This window comes from Triturus cristatus, chromosome 2_2, assembly GCF_964204655.1.
Source record: "Triturus cristatus chromosome 2_2, aTriCri1.1, whole genome shotgun sequence".
Classification (NCBI taxonomy): Eukaryota; Metazoa; Chordata; class Amphibia; order Caudata; family Salamandridae; genus Triturus; species Triturus cristatus.
The window spans coordinates 12,386,456-12,413,165 of NC_140582.1; the positions used below are offsets into that span (position 1 = coordinate 12,386,456).

At 46.4% G+C, this 26,710-nt stretch overlaps 1 protein-coding gene across 1 annotated transcript in view; it reads left to right on the top strand.

Moving 5' to 3' along the window:
* LOC146861750 (pro-neuregulin-1, membrane-bound isoform-like) overlaps nucleotides 1-26,710 on the top strand; it is a 689,810-nt gene that overhangs the window by 616,312 nt on the left and 46,788 nt on the right. Inside the window, 1 exon segment of the mRNA XM_085640932.1 lies at nucleotides 4,586-4,789. Coding sequence (XP_085497058.1) covers nucleotides 4,586-4,789 — 204 coding nt within the window.

Sequence of the window (26,710 nt, forward strand, 5' to 3'; positions counted from 1 at the left end):
AAGTGCATGATTACTTGCTTAAGTAGGGCCGATCAGACCCCACGGTGAGGGAAATTAATCGCTTTCTGTCTACTTCCCTAGTAGATGAACACATTAGGTGGTATTTGTCTTCTCCATCCTTATCTCCCTTCCTCTAACATGTATTCTGTGCCCCTTTCCTTATGAAGTGATTCAGAAGCCAAGGGTTGCTTTGTGCAGCTCAAAAACAATAAGAGTGTAAATCGCTAACCAAATAGAGGATGTGGCCTAACAGCTAGGGCAGTCGTCCTCAAATCTGGGGAACCGGGTTCGAGTCTCGGCAAGGACATGCAACATCCTGTGATTCTGGGTAAATAAGTTAATCTCCCCATGCCTAACAAAAATGAATGTGTCCTCATGTAACGCAACTGGTGCTCGTGTAAAGCTCTCTGATACATTCGGGTCAAGTTTGCGCTGTATAAAACTCAGTTAAAAAAAAAAAAAAGTTCTCAGCTGCCACTAACCAAAAAAGTGAAAGAATGTGTATGTAGTAGATGGCTGTGATAAAAAAGAGGAAGACTGAACTCTTAGAAGAAGAAAATCAAGAAGCCTCTGGTTCTTTAGGTAAGGCAGGTTAGTGAGAGGTTATCACGTTAGTATGTACATTAATCCTTACATAGGCTGTCACATTATTATTTTCATCTGGAGAGTTTGTACAGCACTACAAAACATCTGGCAGTAATCTCCAAGTACTTTAGTTCAGATATATAGATAAAGAGAAAGTATTGAGTAAGGACTAATTAACATACGATCAGTCAGCCATATTATGTGATTATCTTATTCTTAGAAGAGAATAGAATCAGAAGGATCCACGGAAGAGGGCAGAGGCTGGTTTTAGGTGTCTAACCATACATCCCTGGTTTACGGCTGGCAATTAAGGAGGTTAGCACAAGCAATATGCCACCTGTCGGTCAGCTTTAAGTACACATGTTTGAGGGTCTTCCTGAATTTGAGAAAGTCAATTAACCACTTGCGCCGCTGCCATGCACAGTGTTGTCATCAATGATGTAATTTCTGATATTGCATGGAAGTTACCAGTGATGTAATTGAACATGTCATGAGTCATGTAATCTGTGAGGTTATTAACATTGATGGCGAGGGTATTATTGTTACTTTAGTGCATGAGTTATAATCACTTGAGTTAACTAGAACTGATGAATTTCCGTGGTTTTGTTAGTTTCAAATGCTGTGTTTTAACTGACATTTTCAGCTAACTTTAACATCCCTTTAGCCTTCATTTCAGTGAGTTTCTATGTTGTTTTAATGTAAAGTGAGATATTATTGCAATTCCTAACTATAACATCACTTTAACCTTTGTGTTTTTCAGTGAATTTCCATGTTTTTTTACCGTAAAGTATTACCATGCACGATGCGGGGTTGGGCATAGGCCCTTGCCTGCGGGACCTAATAAGCACACATTTACTACTACAGTGCAAAGGTCAAATTTGAAGTTATTACCACATTATGAGAAAATGGACACGAGTAAAACACTTTTTACTACCTCACAGATTGCCCATAACAACTATTTTACATTGGGAATCAACTTTTGTAATAAGCATGAGAACTTTTCAGTGTGATTTTACCTTGTTACAGATGTATTAATCCTTTGTATCCTGGTTTTGGTTAAGTACCCTTTGTTAAAACAAACACATAAACATACAAAAATACAGTGGCCTAAACCATATATGCATGGAGTTTAATATTCTGTGAATTACCATTGTTGAGGGGGGGGGGAGAGTCAACATTACTCACTGGAGACGTCACCTCTGGCCGCTTTCTTCACTCAATAGCGCAAAAAAATTGCATATTGCACTCTGCATCTGTAAATCAAACAGTGGCAGCAATCACTGTGTAAAGTTAGCAACTGAGTTTCCATTGAAAAGGCACTATTTTAATTTGCCTATGACCTTTGACTCCATGGATGAATTTGCACTAAATGTGGCAGTCTACTTACTCAGTCAGCTAAGCTTTGGCAAGCAAAGTTTCGTGAAGATCTGTGCACAGGAAAAAGTGAAGGGGGTGGGGGGGGGGGGCGGTGAGTCTGCATGAAATGCACCATTTCCTATTTTAGCTCAGCTAGGAATTTTTGTCAAAAGACCGAGTTTAAACTGCTGAACGGATTTACACGAAGCATGGCATGAAAGTAGAACTTTTGGAATAAAAAACTCTTATTCCCAAACTGGGCAGGCCGCTAGACAATTGCACTTCATATAGGTTAATTTCTTCTCTGCCTTAAACTCCAAAATATTTTCTAAAATCATGGCACTTCGCCTGTAGGTGATCTTTAAAAACCTTATACGCACAGAGCAATCTGAATTTATTACACAAAGACAGAGAAGTGGTGAAAGATGCTTCACTTACACATACAAAGTAAGGGATGAAGGTAAATGGTCATAGGCTCCTTTAATGCTGAAAACATGCATGATAAGGTAGACTGGGACTTCACGCAAAAGGCATTGCAGAGAAATGAGTTTGAGAAATCAAAGACCAAAATGTCTGATGGCAGGTTAATAAATGTCACGGACAAGAGACCAAGTGAACTGCATGTTATTCTCAATGGATAAACAAGGGATGATGCAGTGGTGCCACTTCTTCCTGCTTCGCTTTGCTTTCACTCTGGAGTCACTGGCTGAAAAAATCAGAGATGCTACCCAAATAAAAAGGGCCTGGTTGGAAGAGGGCAAATGTCAACTTGGTATGTTCGCTGGTGATCTCCTTTTGTACCTAGTAGACTCAGTAAACTCTGTTTCGTCCTTGATGAGAGAACTAGAGCAATACCAATGAGGTTTTAAGATTAATTTAAGCAGCTCTGATGGCCTGAGACTCTGAATATCTAAATTTACAGTATGGGACTTTTGTGATTATGACCTTACTCCAATGGACAGGCTCTTCAGTGAGCTCCCTAGAGACTGACCTAGACATCAATGGCCTACAGCAAAGGGCATAATCATTAAAGGGCTTATGAGATTGTTAAAAGCTACATTAGGGAGCTGGTGAAACAAACCACTTTTGTGGTTGTCATAAATTGCTGCTCTAAAAATTACTATATTGCAAAAAGTTCTTTATATATTCCAGACAATGACACTCTGTATACCAAGGAACTATCAAATCCAAAATTATGTATGGATGTCATCAGGTAAAAAAAAAAGAGCAAGTATTGTAGCCAGTCAATGTATGCGATCAACCACTCAAGGAGAATGAGGTGTAGTCAGACTGCTTAAACACTATCAATACTCCCATCTGAAATTCTTAGTTGACTGTACCTTGAAGGAAACCGATAAGGGGTGTTGTATGATTGACCACTCCTTGAGCTAGGGCCCTTTTTTGATAGGTGCCATGAGTCCTCAACACTCACAAGAACTCCAAATTGTATCTCTCAGTGGTAGTAGGAACCACACTAAGGATTTGGGACAACATAGGCACGAAGGTAGAGCTGACATCATACCCCTCAATCTTTACTCCCTTTGGGGTAAATAAAGACTCCATGTCAGGAATGAACAAGTAGTTATTCCATACGTGAATCATGGGGATGTAAAGTCTTACGAGACATGTTTAGGGGATTTGAAGTGAAGTATTTTTAGCATGTGAAATACCTCCCAGGTCCGTCAAAGGATCCAGCAGGGTCAACATAAAAAAGAGGCCACCAGAAAACTCACCCCTTCAAGAAGTATACATTAAAATATTAATCTAAGGCCACAGAAGGAGAAGCTGTGATTTCTAAATGCCTGGGAGCGAGATCTGAGTATATCCCTAGGCGCAGACTATTGGGACACCATATTCACATGATTGAAAGTCACATGTCATCCGAAGAGCAAAGAATCCCTATTGAAAGTCTTGTATACACCTTCTATATTAAGTTGCAGGCAGGGAGGTACCACTCATTGGAGTGGGTGTGGGCTCATTGGCAACCTAATACACATTATGTGGTTATTTCAGCTGGTGAAACCTTTTGAGATAGGTTAATTCAGATAATAGGAGAGGCAAAGAGATCCCGAATCGAAGAAAGCCCCTCTGAATAGGTCTGTTCACTACAAGATAAAAAGAGTAAAATCATTAATAATGAGGCTTAGGGGAACCACAACATGCCCAATGGACCAGTGTGGATAGGAAGGTTGTGGTGGGTGCTGGGAATGGGTAAGTTGGTTAAGACCACCCATGGAAAAGAGAAAGAATTTAGGTATGTAACAGTGGGGCATGTTATTGGACTATCTGGCAAAGAATTCAAGGAATTTGAGTGCCCCAAGAAGTTAAGAGTATTGCATATCCTTGAAGAATTGCCACTGGAGAATAATTATGCCTCAAGGCACTACCCAATCTCATTACAAATAAACTAATTACTGAAAATAGACATTTACCAGATGAATCCAAAAGTTTAGAACATGTAGGCCAGAAACAGACATGTAAATGCACCATGGCTCTGGGGGAAGGCATTGAACAATAACTGGAGGCGGGGCAGAAAGGAAACAGAATTGTAAACATTCGAAAAGTTAAATTAAAATGTGTTAAAGCCTAAGATTTTTTTAAACAAATAATCATTTTTATATTTTGTTTTGTTGTTTATGATAAGCTGGAGCAACGGTCAGTCAGAAAGCATCATCTCAGACAGTCATTCGGTTCTCATGACATCATCTGTGGAAAACAGCCGTCATACAAGCCCAACTGGGCCAAGAGGACGACTCAATGGGGTGGGTGGCCCTCGTGATTGCAACAGTTTCCTCAGGCACGCAAGAGATACGCCAGACTCCTACCGAGACTCTCCTCACAGTGAAAGGTAGAGATAATACACTGAATGCAAGTTATTTAAAAATTGTTTGGAAAATTGTGCTTTCAAAAGTTCACATAAGCTGTTGTTTTTTGTCTTTATATTTGTGTTTAGTACTTGTATATTTTTGATCTTTGTACCCTACGCATTTGGGTTTGCAGTTTCATAATACACTGATGAAATGGAGGTGGTGATGCAACTTACTTGTGACTTATCTTCTGGACACAGCCGGTTCAGTGCCATATTTTCTGTCATTTAGGCATGAGTACATTGTAAGTGCCGCATACTAAATAAGCATTACAAATGCAATAGGTCTCGCCTTTCATTAAGTTAAAGCCATTTGCTTTGCTATACAATACCGTTAGCAAAGCAAATGGCTTTAACTTAATCAAAGGTGAGACCTATTGCATTTTCAATGCTTGTCTTATTTACCTCAACACTGGTAATAAATACCATACTGTATCCTGTGTATCCGCATATATTGTTTGTGCCATGGCATTTATTTTATACAGAAGGTATTTAACCAAAAGCAGGACGTTATGGGTTACATTTATTTATTTAAGAGATAGCTTGACTGCAGACTCAAGAGATATCTTGAATATAGGGAGGGTTAGTTCCCTGGGTAAAATATTGGTACATGCAGCTGCCAGGCAGAAAAAAAAAAATTGCATGTCATTTTTTCTGTGTACTGTAGTACTGCACTCATTTTGACTTTTGCACTCTAGTGATAAATGTTTTTTTCGGCTGCATTTCTTTTTAGTCTTAGCATAAATAAATGAAGGGCTTCGACAATTGTCTGCTGATGACAAGGAGCGAGTCAAGCTGCTTTGAAGACAATTAACAGTAGGGCCACTGCCCTCTCCAGGCTTCTAATGCCCACCTCCCCCCGCCCCTTCCCCCCCCACCCAGCAGATGTGTACAGCTCTTCACAGATGAGATTAACCCTAGCTACCCCTGAGATGGACAACCCTCACCCAGGGCGAGGGACACAGGAAGGGTGTCCACCTGTATCTTGTCGTCTCTGAGGGACATCGGGTGTGTGAGTTTTCTTCAGTCCGTTGTGAAGTACTTTAAAAACAGGCCTCCAGTAAGATGTGAAGGATTTTTCAGCTCTTTGATGTAACGATCGCGGATGTTCTGCAGGAGCGTCTGGAACGTTGGAGAAAGTCCACAGTCGTCCCCCACGTTCCTCCGACTCTATCAAACTCTAGAGTACGAAGGACCCGCTGGGGAAAACAGGGAAACAAAACAAGGATAGGTGGGGAGACACAGGCAGGTCTTGAAGGATGATTCTGGCAGCCAAGATAGCAGGAAGGTGATGGTTCTTTATAGGAAGGAATAATCGAGCCTCTCCACTGTAACACAAAGGTAGGTAAATGAATATAACTACAGCACTACCTTGGAGTTTTCCTCACTTCATTCCCATTCACACACCTACCGGGATTAACGCCAGCCTCCTGGATTATGGCCTGCAGGAATAAGTAGGTATAACTCTGCACGACCCCCTTATGATTGGTTCCCAGAGGAGGACTCAGATACACAATGTGTAAGTCACTTTACAGGCTGAGAACAACAAAGATAAGTTTCATAAAGGATGTAAGGGTTTGATTCCTCATATCAAGGTCAAGTACCGTGACTCTTATGTAGGTAGGTGGAAAACCTTATCCACTGCTCAATGGTCCTCGCAATAAATCACCCTCGGATGCCTGGTGTGAGTCTAATAGAACATAGGGTAGGGACAAGTAGTGGAAGTGCCAAAGAGGCTCTTGATGCTAGAAATGGGGTGAGAGCACCAAGTTTGACTCCAACTACTGCTCAAGACGTGGATGCGCTCCTACGGGAGGCGTAAACACAACACAATACAAGCCTGATTCAGGAAGTAGCAGGCTGACAGAAAAACACGACACAACACAAGCCTGATAAGTAGGAGTAGGGTGTAACAGGCTTACATACAACATAACACAACTCTAGCCAGAGGGGTACATTCTGGATAGGGATATCAGCAAAGGAGCAGTGCAGGCTATGAGAATCACTAACCGACAGCCTCCTTCAACCTCCGAGGTACGGAGAGACGAGTGACGGGTGACCCCCGCACTGCTAAGTAATACTGAGACCTTACTTGGCAAGGCGCAACACGCTTGGACGCTCAGATGGAAGGAGCGCCTCTAACTTTCACCAACGGGAACAGTGGTAGTAATCCCGGAGCCGGGACGCGTCTGCTTCGACTCGTCCGCGGCTTCGCGCTGGGAAACAGGAAGTACGAGAAACAGGAAGTACGAGTTACAGGAAGTCAGGCAACAACAATCGAGACGGAAACTGGGGCTCAGAGCAAGAACGCGAAGCGGCGTCTGCACGCCCTTCGTTGTTTAAATACACACTGCACCCAGGGGCCGGACCGCGGGGCATGACATTTGAAGGGACGTTGACATTGTTGTGAGCCAGGTCTTGCCGCTTAGTGCACTACTGCGTCCACCGTAGGAGCCTGTATTCGACCTCATGATCACAGGTTCAAATCCCGGCAGGCTTTCCTCCTCCTGAGGCTTATAAAATGAGCACCATTGAGCTAGATAAAATGAGTACCATTGAGTTAGATAACAATAAACATCTGTTATTCAGCGCCTAGATACCCCTGGGTGAACGTGCACTTCATGAAATACACATTGTGATGTTGTCACGCCGAGGCCCTCCCACTCTGTGTTATGCCAATCGTGCACGCGCGATTGGTGAGGTGCGCCTCACGCTGTCAGAGCAGCCTTCTTAGCACATAAGAGCAGATTCAGCAGGGACTCCGCCTGATACTGTTTCCGGTCCTCCTGGGGCACTGAGGCTTCTCCGCCTGAACAGGTTTAAGGAATCCCAAGCTTGTCTTAAGGAAGTCAGGGACTGGATGACACCAAACCATGCGATCCCTGATTCATCACACCCCAATAACCCAAGAAGGCAGCTGGCTGGGGACATGTCCGTGGCCGGTTCCGCCATTTCAAGTGTCTGTATCTGGGGCCTGACACAGACCTGTTGCAAACAATATAATACTGGAGCCTCAGGTCTCTGCTGCAAGGAGCAACCTGCACCGGCCAAGGTGTGAACATGAATTCACTTCCTGCACCCTCACTTGGAGCGGCAGCCCCCCAATATATGAAGGAGAAAGAGCCACGTGTCTTCCACTAACCAGGGGCTAAGAGGTGCCAGAAACGGCAACCAGGCTTCCCTCTGCGGTTCTGGAACTGCTGCCTAGTCTCATTCAATCCCCAGTAATTTCAGTGCTTCAAATATCTACCACAGCCACATGTAGCAAGCATTGGCACAGCCAACAGATGGCACCAATGCGAGAACTATCAGCTTAGTTAATGTCATTGTGTTTTAGCCGTGTTGTGTAGCAGCACAGCTTTAATTCAGACAGCCCTCCTGCCTCTAACACCCCCTCTTCCTCTTTTCCAGGTCCTTAATGGTCCGCAGCGCAGGCGTCTCTGGGGCCAGCTTCAAAAACACATCTGCCCTAGAGTCACCCAGAACTAAATGTAGAATAAAGCAATCAAGCCCCGAGGATCACACGCTGCCGCTCCCTAGCAAACTTTTCCGAAGTTCAAATACAACACGGCGCATGTCCAAAAAGAGGCCTCCTTGGCAGCGTTCTGCCACCATACACAGCCAGGCACGGGTGAATACTGGCACCCTGCTCGTCACGCCGTGAAGAAAACCTATAAAAACAAAAACCAGACTCATCAGGCGCTCGAAATGACAAAGCAGCCTTGAGGCTTTCTTCCTGTTGGAAAAAAGATCTGCGCCTCTGAAACGTTGTACGTGTATTCTTTAACGAGAGGCCCATAGGAAGCTACTGCTGGCGTCTATAAGCGGTTTAAATAAGGTTGAATTGTGAATAAAAGGTGCACACTTTTAATTCCAGTCCTCTCACTGCACATATCCGCAGACCGAATCCGACTCGGTCTGTTTTGGAAGCAACCAAATGCGCTGTGAAGCCGTACTACAGTTCGATTGTGTGCTACATGAACACGAATCACGGAAGCCTGAGTGTCACTGCCTTGAGACCCTCACGGGTGAGTAGCCACGCTACACAAACACCTGATTGATTGAGGCGTTATTTGCACAAGACGACACAAAATCACAATTTGTTCAGCCTTGTATTGTTTGGGGCATATGCGCCTCTTATAGGATTTTTTCCTTAACAAGGGGTTTGTTGTCCGAATGCATTTGCACACTGATAGGTGCACACCTTCCATTGCATAACACCCCACAGAGGAAAGAAGCGGTGTATGCTTTCACGAAAAAGGGCCCAGACCCCATCTGAAAAGAGACCCAGCCTTCACGTGGCCCCCTGCAGGTTCATTTGGGGGGGGGTTAGAAAGGCTCAAATCTACTCCTTTGCTTGTAGGCGCTATCCGAATTGAAACATGTTTGAACTGCTATCAAAACGTCAGGCGATCACACGCATGTCCGGAGAACACTTTTCAGGTGTATGCGACAGCCCGGTGTGGGGCGAGGCAGAGGTGGTGTTACTTAAGTCACTACTCATTCACCTGAAGGACTGACAACCTGCAAATCACCCTTAAGCACGTGGCATGTTTCTGCTGTGCCCCAGCTTCTGGATGAAAGGAGGTGTTGCAGAACACAGTGACAGCATTTGGCTTACACAGCGAGAAATGTGAAGGGAAGAGTGAGACACCACCGATCAAATTGCAGCCGTAACTGCTTCGGATGCTGTTCTCGATTAAAGGCTGATCTGACGCTCAGCGTCGCAGGACGTCCTTCCAAGCCGGGCCCAGATTATCTGTTCCTGGCAGGGGGCGGGTGGTATTTCCGTGCTTAGCAGGGCAAGATGGGTCTGGTTTCATTGCCCGCTGTTTGCTAGAAACACTCTGCCGTCCCATGCCTACCCCGTAGTCGGTGTTAAGACATCTCCAACAGTGAGTAAGAGAAGGCATTTGAAATCAATGTTCAGAACCTAGTGTTGAATACTTGAGCTTCGGCGGGTCAAGAGGGTTAGAAGAACACTACAATGCGTCTGCATGGCAGCGACACACGAGCGCAGAACCCGAACAAAACAAGCGCGCTCGACTCGCGCTGAAAGGAGGCAGCAGGGGGAGGGGAGAGAGGAGGGGGGCGGCGCCGGTTTCCCTTGCGGGAGCGAACAGGAACCATATGTTTGTAATTAACACATGGTTTGAAAGCTCGCTCCCGCAAAAGAATTGCCAAACGTGCACGCGTTGCCATTCAAAGCAATGCAACGCGTGCACGTTTTTGCCTGCAAAACTGAAGCAATTTCAAAAGGTCTTTTTCCTATGCAGCGCATGAGCGCTGCTTAGGCGAAACCTAAAAACGCAAAAGCCGAATTTCTATTTTCCTGGCTGAATTAGAATTTGGATGCAGCCTGGTATCTTTATGTAGGAAGCTGGCTCTCAGTATGCACTATAATAAAGTACACTATGCAGAGAGTCCATTGAGACCCAGATAGGTATACAGAGGCAAAAGTAGAAAATACTAACTCTCTATTTATGGTAGTGTAGGCAAGCAGTTAGACTTATTAAATGGTAATGCTGTGCATTTGTTGTACTCACAGAGGCAATAAATGACACACAAATTCAAGAATTAATCCGAGACCAATTTACAGAAAAATAACACAGATTTCTTTATTTATTGAGTTTTCACAATAACCATTGCAACAATACAAATTGCATTTCAGATCAAACTTGCCACTCAGATGTTATACTTCTTGCTAGATAGTTTTTAGAACTGGAATAAGCACAACTGTTCAGGGTAGATAGTTAAGGTGCCCGTCGGACTCAGTGGGGCGTGCAGGCAAGTCGCCACCATGTGGGGAGACGCAGGTTGGGATGACGCTCGCGGCCGGCAGTCATGACATGAGGTATCTTCTGTCAGGTCGCTAAGTGTCCTAGATTAGCTTGTCAGGGGAGTCCAAGTGCCCCTAGGTTGGGCGCAGATGGGCATCAGCTCCCAGTATGCATCTAGCAACTATTGGCAAAGAGCTGCTTCATGCAACAATACTTTTCTCGTGGGAGCTTGACGCCTACTGCAGTGGATCGCCACCCTATGCCTTGCCAGCAGAAGCAGCATCACCGTCAGCCGACAGATCCCAGTGTGAATCTCCTTGACATAGCCCAGAAGGGCAACTATGGGCATGTCAGCCGAGGCACGGCCAGTGATGCTAGTAATATCTCTAAGCACTGTTGCCCAAAAGTCGCAAACCTTGGGGCATACCCACGTCAGATTCAGAAAATCCATTTGCAGGGCGTAGCAAGCAGTGCAGGTCCTCCACCAATCCCATCCTCTATATTTGTGCAGGCATATGATATAGTCTGTGTAGGAATTTAAAGTGAATCAGCCGCAGACGATTTCTTCAGTTGCAATAATTCTTCATTGAATCTGTTTTTTAATGAAATTATACATTCGTTCTGTGAGGCTTTGAAGCCCACACTCTGAGGGGTCGATATCAGTTACCGTACACGCAAGAAACGCCAACATTCCGCCCAGCGTGCGGAGCTAGAGGTTTATTACACATCCCTTGAGATACACTATATCAGCGGCCCCAGCCCTTCCCTCTGGCGTAATTTCCTCCTCACGCAACAGCAGCTGCAACAACATCTGCTAAACGAGGCCCAAAAAATCTGGTTGGCGTCGCAAAACCGAATCTACCAGTGGGGGGCCAAATCACGAAAAATGCTACATAGGCTTTGCCTAGTCGCACTATCGCCGGCAACCGGCCTGATTCTCCGGGGATCTGATGGGAACTTGCACTCCTCTCCTGGGGCGGTGGCCACGGAATTTGCGCACTATTTTTACATCTTATATGCGCGGCAAGACCAGCTCTCATTGTAGAATTTCTTCGTGCAATTCCCCCCTCCCCCAGACTGACTGATCAGATGAGAGAGCAGCTGGATGCCCCCATTACTTTAGAGGAATTAAATGCGTCAGTGGTGGCAATGCACCCGGTAAGGGCTCCGGGCCCTAATGGATTCCCAGTGGAGTTCCTTCTGTCGCATATGACCAAATTGGGCCCGCATTTATTAGCGACTATACAAGAGGCTCTGGAACGGCACATACTGCCCCGGGACTGGCGGCATGCAAAGATCATTCTCTTCTTAAAACTGGGCCGCCAACCGGAGCACCCCTCCTCATATCACCCTATCTCCTTGATACATTTTGAATCCAAGCTTCTGGGCAAGGTCTAAGCGGGTCGCTTAGGAATTTGCATACAAGACCTGGTACATCTTCATCAATCGGGCTATATGCCATTTCGGGCTACTCATCACAACATTCGCCAGGTTCACAATGCCATGGCTTTGGCCCCAGAGCTGGGACACCCCGCAGCAATACTGCTTGCCGTTAGCGACAAGGCCTTCGGCTCCCTTGGCTGGGAGTACCTTTTTCAGCTGCTCGAGGCGGTCAATCTTGGCCTACGCTTCCTAGTATATACCCGCCTATTGTATACAGAACCTGCAGCTTCCGTGCGCATTGTGGGACACCGCTCAGCCCCTTTCCTATTTGCCGGGGCACGAGAAAGGGCTGCCCCCTTTCTCCGCTTTTATTCGCCCTAGCGATTGAGCACTTGGCTGTCTGGGTACGTAGAGATCTGGTTCTCAGAGGATTCGAGTGACCTCGGTTACAACCTGACCGGATCGCACTATATGCAGACGATGTCCTATTCTTTATGATGGACCCGTGGATCTCGGGGCCAACGATCCTACAGATCCTTCGGGTCTTCGGTCAAACTCCGGAGCTTCACACTAACCCCTTCAAATCCGTTCTGTTTTCGGTTTGTGTTAACTAGTGGAGGAATTCATGGGTGGCCCAGTTGGTGCAGGCGACAGAGAAATATCTAGGGATTTTCATGTCCCCATGCCCAAAGACCTCATGGGCACACAATATAAATCCACTCCTAACCGGCCTTCGCGACGAGACGAATAGCTGGTCATCCCTTCCCCTCTCGCTATATGGGCATTCCGTGATATTTAAGATGGTCTCTCTTCCTAGACTGTTACATAGACTGCAGAACTTTCCATACCAGATACCGCGGTCATGGTTTGCACAAGTTAATGCCATACATAAGTTCTTATGGAATGGAGGGGCTGTTCGGGTGGCGCTACAAACCTGTGCACAATCCACATATTGTGTGGGTGCAGCGGTGTATGTATACGCCTATTACCCTAATTTGGTTTAGAACGGGCCCCTGTACACAAAATGAACTTGCCTATTACAAGGAAAGAAACAATTGAAGTAAAAAAGCCAAGGGCCGGCGATAAAAATATGCTAATTTGGGCAGAGAAACCAAGTGCGTAAAGAACACCAAATTCAACAATTACACCAAACTTTTGATATTATTTGATTTATTGTATACAAACATTTATTTATAATTCTTATTATATAGACTTTTTCTTATTTATTTTAAATATATTAATTTACCATTGATAATACTTGTTTGCGTAAAAAAAAGTTATGTACAATGCAAGGGTCAAGAGGAAAAAATACAATAGGCGTTGTTGTTATCAAAAATTCAATAAATACACACATCTGATATATATCTTGAATTGTAAGTTCATATTTGTTTAGATCTAATTAATCATATCAATCATTATAAACAGTATTTTCATCTATCCTGTATGAACAATTGACATAAAATTATGAAACTGGCGGTAGGTTAGCACTTCGTGCGTTTCGGCATTGCCTTCTTCAGGATTCCGTCTCAGTGAACACTATCTGGAACTGTATCCTGGGGTTCAGATATTTCAGATGGTGATGGAGATGTCAGCACAGTGGAATGTACATCTCCTTAATATGGTGACAAATGGGCGTTACTTGAAGTGTGCCAGGTGAAAATATATCCCAATTTTTTCAAAATATGGTCGGGGGAGACTGCGAGACTCCTTCGACAAGCAGAGGTAGATAGGATAAGCAGGATAATAAAATACTAATCAAGTAGACTCTCTGCAGGCATTTTGTTGATCTGTTCCCAGATTCGGAACATGTATCAACCGGCAGCAACCGTTTCTTTCCGCCTATTTCGCTGCCTCTCACCTTCTGATTATTAATTAATGGTGGTATGGCACACCGTCAGATCCTGCGTTCGCTTTGGAGCATGTTGCTTTGGAAGGGGTGCCCCTCCTCCGGTTACTATACAGTAAACAGAAACTAGATTTCCTCCCACATGCCAGTAGAACAACGATCCAGATTTGGAGATTCATTGTTGGGCAGATGGGGTGGCAGGGACGTTTGACCCAGGCGACCCCCTTGAGGCATGTCAATCCTCTGCACCAAGTTGCCGCCTTAGTGAGATTCCGCAAATTGGACCTAATTGGTATCTCCACCCTTGGGGATGTGATGAAGGGCACCACACTGAAGTCTTTCCAGCAGCTGCAGGCGGAATTTCACTTACATAAGTCACAATTTTACAAATATCTTCAGCTCCGCCACGCCATCACGCCCACAATTCACGCCCTGGACACTCTTCCAGAATTCCGCCCCTTAGAGGGCCGTCTTCTCATGGGGGATTTGACAGTCCATAAAATTGGACAAATATACCAGACCTTGACAACACATGCCAAAACGACCCTTCATAGGACCAGAGGGACGTGGGAGGCGGATATCCCGGACTTGTCGGATGATGACTTGGTCGAGGCCATAGCCAGTCCCCGGGGAGCTGCAGTATCCTCTAGATACTGCCTCATACAATTTAAATACATACACTGGGTGTACTATACCAGACTATGTCTGTGGAAGATGAGTCATACAATCCCCCCCGATGTCTACGCAGTAGCAGACATGAGGGAGCTTTTATTCACACGGTCTGGGACTGTACTGTATTACAGCTTTTTTGGCGTATGGTTTCGGCCTATCTGGGTGAGGTGTTATCCTGGGATTTGCCATTCTGCCCCAAACTGTTCTTATTACACAGCACCGATGGGATATGGAGAAATCTCTACAAACAACACCTATTATTCCTGGCCCTGACCATAGCTAAGCGGGATATTGCTTCAGTGTGGAAGGGTACGTCCCCTCCGTCAATAGGGAAATGGCGGACGGAACTTGATAGATTCATGGGGGCAGAAATCGCGGTTTTCCAGGTGAGAGGTTGTCCTTTAAAACATAGAAAATTTGGTCCAGATGGGCAGAATACCAGGGCATAGAGCTTCCTCCCCTTCCCTCCCAGACCCCCTGAGGAGTGTGTTTCCCTGTCTGTTCCAAGTCGTAACATGTCACATCAAACATCATAGCTCAAGCGTCACAAACACTACAACATTGTTAACAAATTTTACGGGTTGCGGAATAGTCCATGCAATGTTTTTCTTGTTATATATGTTACTGGTTTTGATTTTACATACAAAATCTTGTACTCCTGATTTATCCGATGTCTCATTATGTATAAGGTGGGCTGCAGCCCAGATGGTACCACCTAAACTCAATAAATGTGTAAAAAAAATTATACATTAGTTCTGCTGCTGTAATATTAGATGCAAATAGTTTCTTGATAAGGCTAGTTTTCAAAGCATGTTTCCATTTTTTTCTAAAAACCCTTACTTATAGTTCAGTATACCTACATAGCCCTCGTCTAACGCTTGACGCATATTTCTCACTAATTCTTTTTATTCAAAGTTTTGCCAAATATTCACATTACCAATACTTCCTAGAAAATTTTGTGTTTCATTATGTAGAAGTGTTTTGAAAACAGGTTGTCCTTTTACAGGTGTTAGTTGTAGTAAGTTACGAAATAGAATTACATATTTCCCACCAAACAGTACATTGTAGTTTTTTTTCAGTATCTGCTGCATTCTTAAATGTATGAAGTCAAGCATTAGGTTCAAAACCATGCACACTTCATCAATAATTAGAAGATTCGTTTTTTCAATACTCTTGCTACCTCATTACAACCATCACCAGATAATTTCTGATATTCTAGTTTATTGTCATGTTTCGCAGGTAGCATTAATAGTCGATGAAGAGTAGGGGGGCGTGGCTATCAAGCCAAGATGGCGGATGCACTCCTGAAGCTCTGTGTCTCAAACCCCTAATCCAGCATGCATCCTGCTCAGCTATGAACACTCCACCACCAAACACCTCTATCTGAGTGCCACTGACGCTGTTGAGCAAGCTTGCAGCCCTGTATCATGCAGTGTGGTGGAGGGTGAGCGGATGAGGCCTGTTACCCCACAGCGTTGCAGTGTGGTGTTGTGAGGGTTATGGACTCTGCGCCCCAGGAGCTGACGGTGGGGCTCGGCTGGCGCAGCAGTCTCGCCTTCCATAAGCCAAGGCCCGCCAGGGCGAGGGACGGCCCTACACACCGATCGCGCCTTCCTTGGATTTTACAGCCGGAGTTAGGCGAGGTGTGCCTGCAGGCCTTGACATGAGATCCTGGCAGCCGAACTGGTTGGCGTAATGTGCGGGGGGAGCTGGGACTGGAGGAACTAGGTCATTCCCTGCAGCTGTCTTATTGGGCTGCAGTGTAGTTGGCAGCATGTGTATGGAGCCTGTATTGGACCCAGACCAGCAGAGTACAGGTACTGCTTACATCACCTGCTAATTGGACTTTCCCCCCAATAGCAATGGAGGTGCCACATGGGAGGCCTTAACCTGCCTGTCTTGTTAGGTAGGGAAGAGGGATCGAATTGCCCGAGTGTAACTGGACCTTTGGCGGACCTGCTGGCGAAGCAAAGTGGGCCCCTTCCTCCTCCTGCAAATGACATTGCACGCCTCACGCTGAGCCTATGGTCAAGTCGGGCTTTGGCAGCGTGTGCGCACGTCTGGGGGTGTTTGCTGTCCTGGGGCCTGAAATTGCTGTATCCTGGTCATCATGGGGCTCGGCGGATTGCAGGCGGGCAAGCCGAAGCTATTTGATGGAGTTGATACTGCTGCAGGATATGTCCTCATCATGCCCCACTTAGTGCTGTGTGTCTAGCATTGGCCCGGAGGTTTCATTTATTATTATCTTTTTATTGGTATTTATGAAACAAAATACAAACATTATCGCTTTTCCCATAGCAAATATTTCATATATGCATCATCGTTCCATTTACAATAAAGGTCTGAACTGCCCCTTACTTTACATATGCAAATTCCACGTTTAGCTTTATACATCAGCATTCCTACATCATTATAATATTCTGTGATCTTCAGTCCAATCTGTCCCCAACAATCAGAGCAAATGTCATAAAACAATTTACATCGTGCATTTTGAAATGATCGCTATCTTACAGATCTCTTGTCTTGTCTACTCAATCAGTTTTTCTTCCCTGTTTCCACCTCCTGTACATTAGTCCTAACCTACTTCTAAAGGGTGTAATAGCAAATAGGACTTTAATGGCTCCCATATGTCGCGTAGGTGAGATGACGGCGGTAATAATTCTGCATATATCAATGTTTCTTCCTGCCAGAATAGTATGTTCCGGGTTCCAATCTTTATCGGCACGGAGATTAGGTCGGGCCTAGGCCGTATCACGAGGGAGATTGGGGGGGGGGGGGAGACGTGGTCTGCACCCATTATCTCCCGAAGTCCGTTGAAGGCTGAGAAGTGTGACTTATGGGTGCCTGTGCCCCGCTGGAAACAACGTGGTTGGCTGTACAAATTTGGAGGCTGGACCAGATTGGCTGGGCCGGGTACCTCCTGCGTTGCTTGCCGGCTGCCACTTGGACCTCCCCGTTATCTTTGGGGTGGCCAGAATTCGCCTGCCTTGTGAAGCACGTGGAGGTTGGGACGCCCTGCCTGGATGTAATCAAGGTCCTCATGCGGGCCTCCTGAAGTTGCGGGCGGGCCCTTCCCTGCGCGATATAACATGTATCACACTGGCCCAGAGGTTAGATCGGGCCTCGGCCTTGCAAGTGCCTGGGGGGGTGAGCTACCCCGGGGCCTGGTCCTGCTGATTCTCTCCCCCTCCTACTTCTTTGTTCACGATAGACCTCACGAGTTAAGAACCCGGGGGCAGGTCTGCCCACATGAACAATTGGAAGTAGCAGGCAGCTTGGTTGCCTAAAGGGTTGGTGGAGCCGGTTGGTGTACAACCACTTGTCAGTCTTGAGGGGCCTGGGCGATGCTGCTTTTGGAGAGGGTGTGATTTGAAGTGCAGGGGCCCTATCCTTGCATAATACTTCTTGTCATCATCCTCTTTGTTGGGACACATCCCTCTCAGGTCCCCCCTTCCACTCTTTTCTTAAATGTCCATCTCTGCTCTCATCTCTCCTCTTTCTTTACTTCAGTTCCAGCACAGGACCAGAGTTTGGATCGGACCTGGTCTGTATCTGGAGGTATCTGTGGATGACACATAGGCACACCAGACGCCCCTGCCACCTTAGTGACCCCCTATTTTGAACGCCTGCTGTGAAGGGTAGTATCGGGCAGCCGCAGGACGATAAATGCCCACTGCTCAGCAGTTAGTGATGGACGGCTTGCTACAACTAACCCATCTGCCCTGTTGCGGCCTGAGCTGTGCTGCACTCCGCAGGACCTTCGGAGGCATGCTTGGAGATTGAGGTGCCGCAATCAGAGGAAAAGCTTAGCTCCAACTGGACAATGTCCTCCTGGCAGTGGAGAAGATTGGTGCAACGTATGAGGTGCTCCCTCGAAAGCAAGCTAGACAAAGTAACCATGGATTTTAACCTATTGCATGCGGGTCAGCATAAACTTACTGACACACTACACAGCACTTTGCTTACACTGGCGGAACTGCAACCTGTCACCCAGGAAAATACAACCTTGATACAATGATTGTTGGGGCGTGTGTATGTCCTGGAGGCTAGAATGGAGGACGCAGAAGGCCGCTCCCTCCGCAATAACATTCAAGTGGTGGGACTTCCAGAGGGCACGGAAGGCAGAGATGCTGTGGCCAATGTGACAGCCTGGATACGCAAGTTGTTGCCCCGCGGTACTGTTCCCACATTTTGCAGTAGAGCATGCACACCGTGTGCCATCATGAAGACCCTCACCAGGGCCTCATCTCAGACCGTTTCTGCTTCACTTCCTAAACTACAGGGACAGAGACAGCATACTACTCGAAATACCCTTACTAAAAGGAATTACCGTAAACAGCGCCGCAGTGATGCTCTTTCCAGATTACACAATGTAGGTGCAGAAGCATTGAAGCTCTTTTCTAGCTGTCAAGCGGCGTCTTCGGGAGCTCAATATATAGTACTCGCTGTTGCTCCCGGCGTGTCTTCAAGTGGTGGATAAAGACAATACCCACTTCTTTGATGCTCCTGAAGATGCATGGGATTGAATGGAGAGCACTGGTCACACCTCCTCGAGACCTCATCCTGCTGGTACTGAGATGCCAACCGGGAACACCATGACCCGCAGGCGCAGCCGTAAAAGGCTCCCTGCTCGCACCCTGCTGCATAAGGCGATGCCCAACCTGAAGCAGGTGATATCGGAGAGGAGAAGGGCATTGCAGACGGCAGCTGCGTTGCATGTTCAAGCCCAAATTTCAGATCTAGATATGGACTCCGCAGAATCCTCAAACGAAAATGGTTCCCCCCACATGTCCTCAACCAGGGTGGGTTCACCAGGACCGCCAGATGTGACACCGCAGACTGCTGATGACATTATCTGATTCAAAGAGGCGCTCAGCATTGTCAATGCTCTGTCTTCATACAGCAGGTGATTCTTGATGTACGTTGCGGCCGCTATTACCCACAGGTGATGCCTGCCCCATCTGTGCCCGCTGAGGCCCGCGTGCAGCCAAATGAATGGGTCAGGACGCCGCACTGTTGGGTAGTTAACCTGACATTCAGAATGGTGAACATCATAGCTGGTACATCACAAGCCATACACCTGGGGTACAGGGAAACTTGCTAAATACGCTCCTCTTTTTCTAACTGAGATCTTTGATAAGTTGCCGCTGTTGGGCCATACTGTTTGGGCAGATCCCTGCAGCACATCTGCTCTTAAAATGTTTTACATTTTGAAATTGTTCCCCCCTCCTTATTTGTTTCGAGCCTGGAAGAGTCACCATCTGTTGACTGACCCCTGACATGCACATTACGCACAATGCCCATCAAGCTTCTGATATCTCATGCAGTTGCATTGCACGTGGAATCGAACCCTAGCTCAAGCATGGCTAACATTAATCTTATCACATGGAATGTGAGGGGCATGCACACACCGTCACGCCGCTTCTCTTCTCCGTCTACTCCTGCCTAAAATGTAGATCTGCTCCAGTGGCTTTCCTGCCAGAGACCCACCTGATGCCCCCGGAATCTGAACGGCTCCGCCGTCGCTAACTCAGTCAGGTGTATCCCACTGTTTTTTCTTCTTATGGCAGGGGTGTACTCATCTGGATACTGGCCGGATGGAGCAAAACTCCATGGCTGATAAGTGGGGATTTTAATACTGTCCTTGGCACTATGCTAGATCGCTCGTTTCCCCACTAACACACACAGCCTCTGTTTCAAATGCCTGCATGCTGAACAACTGTCTGCGCCATTGGTCACTAGTGGATATATGGCACACACAATCCCTGCACGAGAGTATACTCACACTACTCTACACCTCATGGTCTACACCACCGTATCGACCGCATAGTGGGGTCGCCGGCGCTCTTTCCCATGTTTACCTCATATCTCGGCCGCACACACTCTGATGATAATCCTCAATTGCTACAATTACAGTGGGAGGCAGTACCGTGAGCCATATCCACATGGCGTCTCCAACCCTCTGCCCTGCAAGACCCACCGTTCCGGAAAGCAGTGGGGTCTGCATCAGCTGAATTCTTTGAACTCTATGAGGGTTCCACGAGTAGCAAACTTATAGAATGGTAGGCCTTCAAGGTAACCATTAGAGAGCGGTGTCTGGGTCTTAGTTGGAACATAGGTAAACAGCTTGATGGCGCCATAGGAACGATTGAGTGTGTACCCATGCAGCTGGAGACACGGACAGTAACAATGCCGGAATGTGCACCTCATTTGGAAGCAAAACGCGAAAAACGTGCTGCTCTTCTAGAGGGTCTACGGTGCTTAACATATGTGGTACATTCTGCATGCACACATGCCGAATCGGATCGCGTGAGTCACCTTCTGGCATGAATTATACGCCAGGAGCAAGCCAACCATCCTATCCAAGCTTTACGGGATAGCTGTTGCACACACAGCGTGAAATCCACACCGCTCTGACTCAACACTACAGCACTCTGTGTGCCTCGACTGATACCTTTGATAATGAGCGTTATGCAGCCCTCCTTTCTCAGCCTCAGCTTCCTGTCATCGCCCTGCTGCAGCATGCAGAATTAGAGGAGCCGATTTCACTTAAAAAAATTTACGAAGCCATCAGATCTAGCATTAGGTAAGACCCCAGTACCCAACGGCCTGCCCGCCAAATTCTATAAGACATACGCGACACTATAGTCCCGCAACTGCACACATTGTACAACACTGCGCTCGAGACCGCCATGCTGCCTACCTCATTGCGTGATGCTCTGCTTGTCTCTCTGCCCATGCCAGAGAGGGATCCTAGTAATCTAGGAACTTATCGCCCACTTGCCCTGTTAAACATGGTTTATAAAAGCCTGGCTAAGATACTTGTTGACTGCCTGGCACCGCTAGTCCCAACTCTTCCACACTGACCAGAATGGCTTTGTTCCATCTCGTAGCACCTGGTTAAACCTGAAGCTCTTCTTCAGGGTCTCTACCTACTCCCCCCCCCCCCCCCCCCCCCCGCCAGCAGCCTTACTCTGAGTGTCTGGTTCTCGATCTTGAGAAGGACTCAGACTCCCTGGAGTGGGACTTCCTGTTTGCTGTCTTAACCAAGTATGGAATCGTGGGCAGTTTTCCCCACTTGGTCTGCTTGCTGTACACAATGCCGTCGGCTAGGGTGAAATTTGGCTCCTACATATCCACTCCAATGCCTGATATGCTGTGGAACCCTACAGGGATGGCCTCTGTCCCCACTGCTTTTTCCCCTGGCGTTTGAGCCATTCGCAGCGGCGATTCAGGCACGAGGAGTGGACTGGGGAATACCCCTGTGAGATGGCACACATATGGTATCGCTGTACGTAGATGATATTCTGGTATATCTCAGAGATGCACAGTTAATTCCAAATGCTTCACAGTTAATTCCAAATGCTTTAGCCCAAACGCCCACCGACTTTGCAGAGCTCCCCGGCCTATGGGTCAGTTGAAGTAAGACATGTCTCTACCCCTTCACCTTCAGGTGCCCAGACCCAGCCCTCACTCTCAATGGGGACCGCATCAGGTAGCTGCCTGACTCCTTACGTTATCTGGGAGTCTAAATATATGCGCTACTAAAAATAGTGGCACTTCCCAGGCTGCTATATTACTTCGCCTACATGCCCATGTACATTCCGTCTTCACTTTTCCATGCGTTTGAACGGACAGTGTGAGAATTCATATGGAGCACTTCCACCTGCTGAGTGCCCTTACCAAACTCTACTTGCCGACTGATAGGGGAGGGCTGGCGGTCCGTAATATGGAGCAATATTACCTTGCCTCGCAGCTGCAGTGAGCAGCGAGGTGGCTGGCGGGACTTCAGTTACACGACACTGCCACTGCCTCCCCTCCCAGGTTGACGGTGTCAATAATTCAGCTATTCCAACCCTGCGGCAAGCACAGGACACCCGAGATGCAACTTTTGGGAGTCACATACCAATGCTTCCGTAGACACGTCTATATTACATGCTCTGCACTGCAATATGCACCAGCGCTGCCTCTGCAGGGCACGCCGAGATGTAGTGTCATCACGTCACATACGGAACTGTCGGTCTGGCTGGAGGCGGGAATACACATGCTCGGTGACCTATACCAAGTCTGTAACCTACTTCCTTACGACACACTGAATGAAATAAATAACTTACCTACTGGCTAGTTCCTATTGTACAACTTTCTGCTTACTGGCCTGGGTAGCAAATGGGGGGACATGGCCTCGGAACACAGCATGCACTTAATTATCCAGTATCTACATGTCATGGGAAGGAGTAGACATCTCACCAAATGGTTCACTGACTCATTCAATCAACACACAGGGGTGACACTAATACCCATGAGACAACACAGGAAAGCAGACAGACAGCGACCCTTCACTGTCCAGAAGTGGGTAGAGGTGTTGAGTAGTCCCACATGCATCCCCCGCAACACTCGCTTCTGCCTTATCCAGCACAACATAATACACCAAGCATACCTCACCCCAGCCAAAATAAACAAGTTTATCCACCATGCAGATGCTGCCTTAACCAGATGCCAGACTGTTGATGCTGACCTCCTACACATGCTATGGGCCTGCCCATCTTTACATACTTACTGGCACTCGGTCGGCACTGCTTTAGCTACCTGCACTGGTCGCACCCTATCACACAGTTGGGAGGAGTATATACTGCACCTGTACCACAGAAGTAAACGGCAGAGAGTAACTTCTTGCTTCCTTGACCTGGGTATACTAGCAGCTAAGCACTTGATTACTACCTCTGTGGCCTGGAGACAGTCCTTACTGGTGTGGGCTAGGGCGGAGGGTGCGGCACTGCTCGCTGAGGACCCCTTAGGCCTTTGTAAAATCCCCATAGTAGAGAGTTTGGATGCTATCCTGCACGACTTTCAGGGAGCTCTATGGGAGATATGCAAGTTTCAGTTCCAGCCTCCCCAGATACTGAAAGATCCGGATCCACAGATGCGCAACTGGTTGTGACCCGTGCCCCAAATCAGCGTGTCGTCTCCATAATATTTAGAATTGTAAAACTGCGTGGGGTATTTGCCACTAGAACAAGCAGGAGTCAGTCAACTTCCTAAGAGGGGCCACTACTCCCAGTTTCTTGTATTTATCCACCCTTTATACTTCCTTTTCCTAATGCCATGTAACAAAGCTGCCTGCCTTACTCATGCTGGCTGTGGGGGGGCGGGGTACTCCCAGCCTACGCAAGCTTAACATACCTGTGTGGAAGGGCCACCCCTACTAGTGCCAAGCAGAAAAACTATTTTCTCTGGAGTTTGGCTACTAAGTTTTCTGTGGTTAATTAGATTTCCTTTGTTGTGTCTCACTATACAACCATCACATCAAAGGACTGCATATCTTCCTTGTTCTATATTTTCAGTTGGATCACATATTTTCAAGATGAGGACTCCATCTTGGGTAGTATGTATCCAGCATATTAGTCTTCACAATATCTGTACTCTCGGGTTCAAATTCTGCAAGGTATTGTCTTGAAAAGACTTTAATATTGTATTAGGACTATTTGCAAAGCCTAGGCTTACCCACAGCATTCCTCTTGACTTTGAGAATATACTAGCCAAACCTAACCTGTCCGAGCATTCATACGAACCTATTTCTCTGTGGGAAAGCATTTTCAATCTGAAACTGTACAATTTCTTGGTAAGAAGACTCTTATCTGCAGAAATCTCCTCTCACATCTCTTTCATCTATGTGTTCTCTGACTTTGTCATATATGAAATCACGTATCAAGCAACAGCAATGAATTTTTCTGCAACAAATTGTAGATCCATATTTGCATTCCACATCTTCAGAATGACAGGATTGTAGTCATTTATATATTTTGAAGCCTCTGTTCTTCTCCGGTTGTCTGTATTTTTCTGTGATTTCTGTGTGTGGGTGTGTCTGACTGCAGACAAAAAGCTGTTCACTCTTCCTTCTGGGATTATTTATCATGGGAATCCAAAACGACATCTTGTGTAAAATTTGCCTTTGGATTGGAACTTTAGACGACAGTAATATATAATTTTGAAATCGTAAAACTAGTTATCTCAAACCTGTGTTGGTATCTTTTGAGATATACGGTTGTATGAAAGGCAATACAGACTCATGCAGTATCTTTCCAAAGTTCTCAGGGGATCTTCTACTCATAACAGCATGTGAATATGTGGAGAACCTCTAGCTTGGTACTCTTTGTGACAAAAGAAACCAGTTACTTCACTGAGCAGAGATTCGTTTTTTGTAGATGAAAGCCATCATCGCTTGAAATCTGTGGTTAAAATATCTGCAAACCTTTGCAGGGTCCAGGGAACCTGGCTCTCCTGGTGTCTCTAGATTGATGTCTTTTAGGTTTGAGTTTGCTTCTTGCAGAATTCAAGTAGGTCATCCCAAGCATACCCAGCACAACTGAGTATTAGAAACCAAGTCAATGGTCCTAGGTTTCTCAACATGCATTTCAGCTCATTATAACAACGATACCAATATTCATGGGAGCCACACTGGCATGCCATCAATGTTATCAAGTTGTATTCTACGTTTCCATCTTTTCCTGGAACCTTGTCAACAAATTCCCTTGCTGTCATATTTTGCAGATTCACTTCAGTCCTGAGAATGTGGTGTTCGAGGCATGTGTGCTGTCGGTACACATGCTTTGCATACTCCTGCCATCTAGTGTTGGGTCCGGATGTTTGCAAGTTATTTTTCTTCAAAAAAGTCTTTCCAGTCACAAGGTAAGGTGACTCATCCTTTCGGTGATACTGCGCATGTGCATCGACTCCATTTTTGTCATCGGGTTCAGACGTGTATGGCTGCACTCCGATTCAAAAACCGTTCTTTGGGTTCACCTCTGTCCGCAATCCACTCTACCCTCACCGGCATTGTTTCCGTACGCGTTCCCTGACCTAGTGGGCGGCCGTCTGGCCTAGCCGCATCGGTCAAGCCTTCTGCCGATGGAATGAACTCTATTCCAATTCTGTCCAGGGTGCCACGCCAAGTACCCTCGCACCCACCTACATCAAGGTTGTAACTTGTGCCTCTCCCTGAAGCACAAGGAAGAAGACGACGCCTGTAAGTCGTTTCGGTCCAAGAAGACTGCACAATAGTCGGGCTCGGCAACGAGAGATGCAGCGACAAAGCATCGAACTTACTTCAGATATCATCGGAGAAGAATCCGACCAAGAAGAGATTGAAGCGCAGAAGAAGAGTCTCTCTTCGTTCCAGAGTCCAATTCCGAGCTCGAAATTGATCTGGAGTCCAAAGATGTGCCTCCGTCAGGGTGCCGTGAGTACTGAAGACGCCTTGCCCCCTAAATCCTCTTTCAAAACTTATAAGGGTACGGCACCACCTCTGCCTTCTTGCCAAGGTCAGCACCGAGGCAATGTTTCTGAATGTTTCTGATGCCCAGCCTCTCGGCTCGACACCCAAACAAACCGTTAAGCCTTCCGGCTCGACACAGAGTCGGCCAAAATGACCTTTGTATCCAAAATCATCGGGCCCAAAGGACAAATCTGGTTCGAAACCAAAACAGTCTGCTTCGAAACACAAACATTCTTCGGAGCCGAAATCCTCCGCTCCGAAACACAAACACGCTTTGCAGCCGAAACAGTCCACTACTAAAGACAAGTCGATTTCGACCCTGAAATCTAAGGACAGTGTTTCTGAGCCTCCAGAACCAATTTTAGATGTCTTTAAGGCCAAACTGGATCCGAAACAGAAAAAACTTTATATTAATCCTGATACTGGACATATTTTGGCTAAAACTCCAGAAAAACACAAGCTTCCTGCAGAGGACGCTACTGATAAGATTCCTTTTAAAAGGAAAAGGGACATGGTTACCAGCCCTATTTATTCTGCCCCACAACCCTCTTTATCTTCACCATCTTCTCCACAGTTAATTGAAGACCCCTCACATATAACACCTCAGGGATCTCCACATACAGATCCAGATGTGGATTATGGTGATGATGATACTCATTTGCTTGCAGACCCATGGAATGATTACACCATTGAGAGTAGACAATGAGCCAAACCTTTACCCAGCAAAGCCATCCCCACCAGACGATAATATGGCTTATCAACAGCTCATTGCTAGAGTGGCAGAGTATCATGGGGTGCCATTACATAAAGAAACATTAGAAGAGGTCTTTTTATTTGAAACACTTGAGTCCACACACAGGTCAAGTCAAACACTCCCTATGCTTAAAGGCATGATGAGGCATGCCGATGATATCTTTAAAGACCGTGTCAGAGCACGTATTTTAACTCCA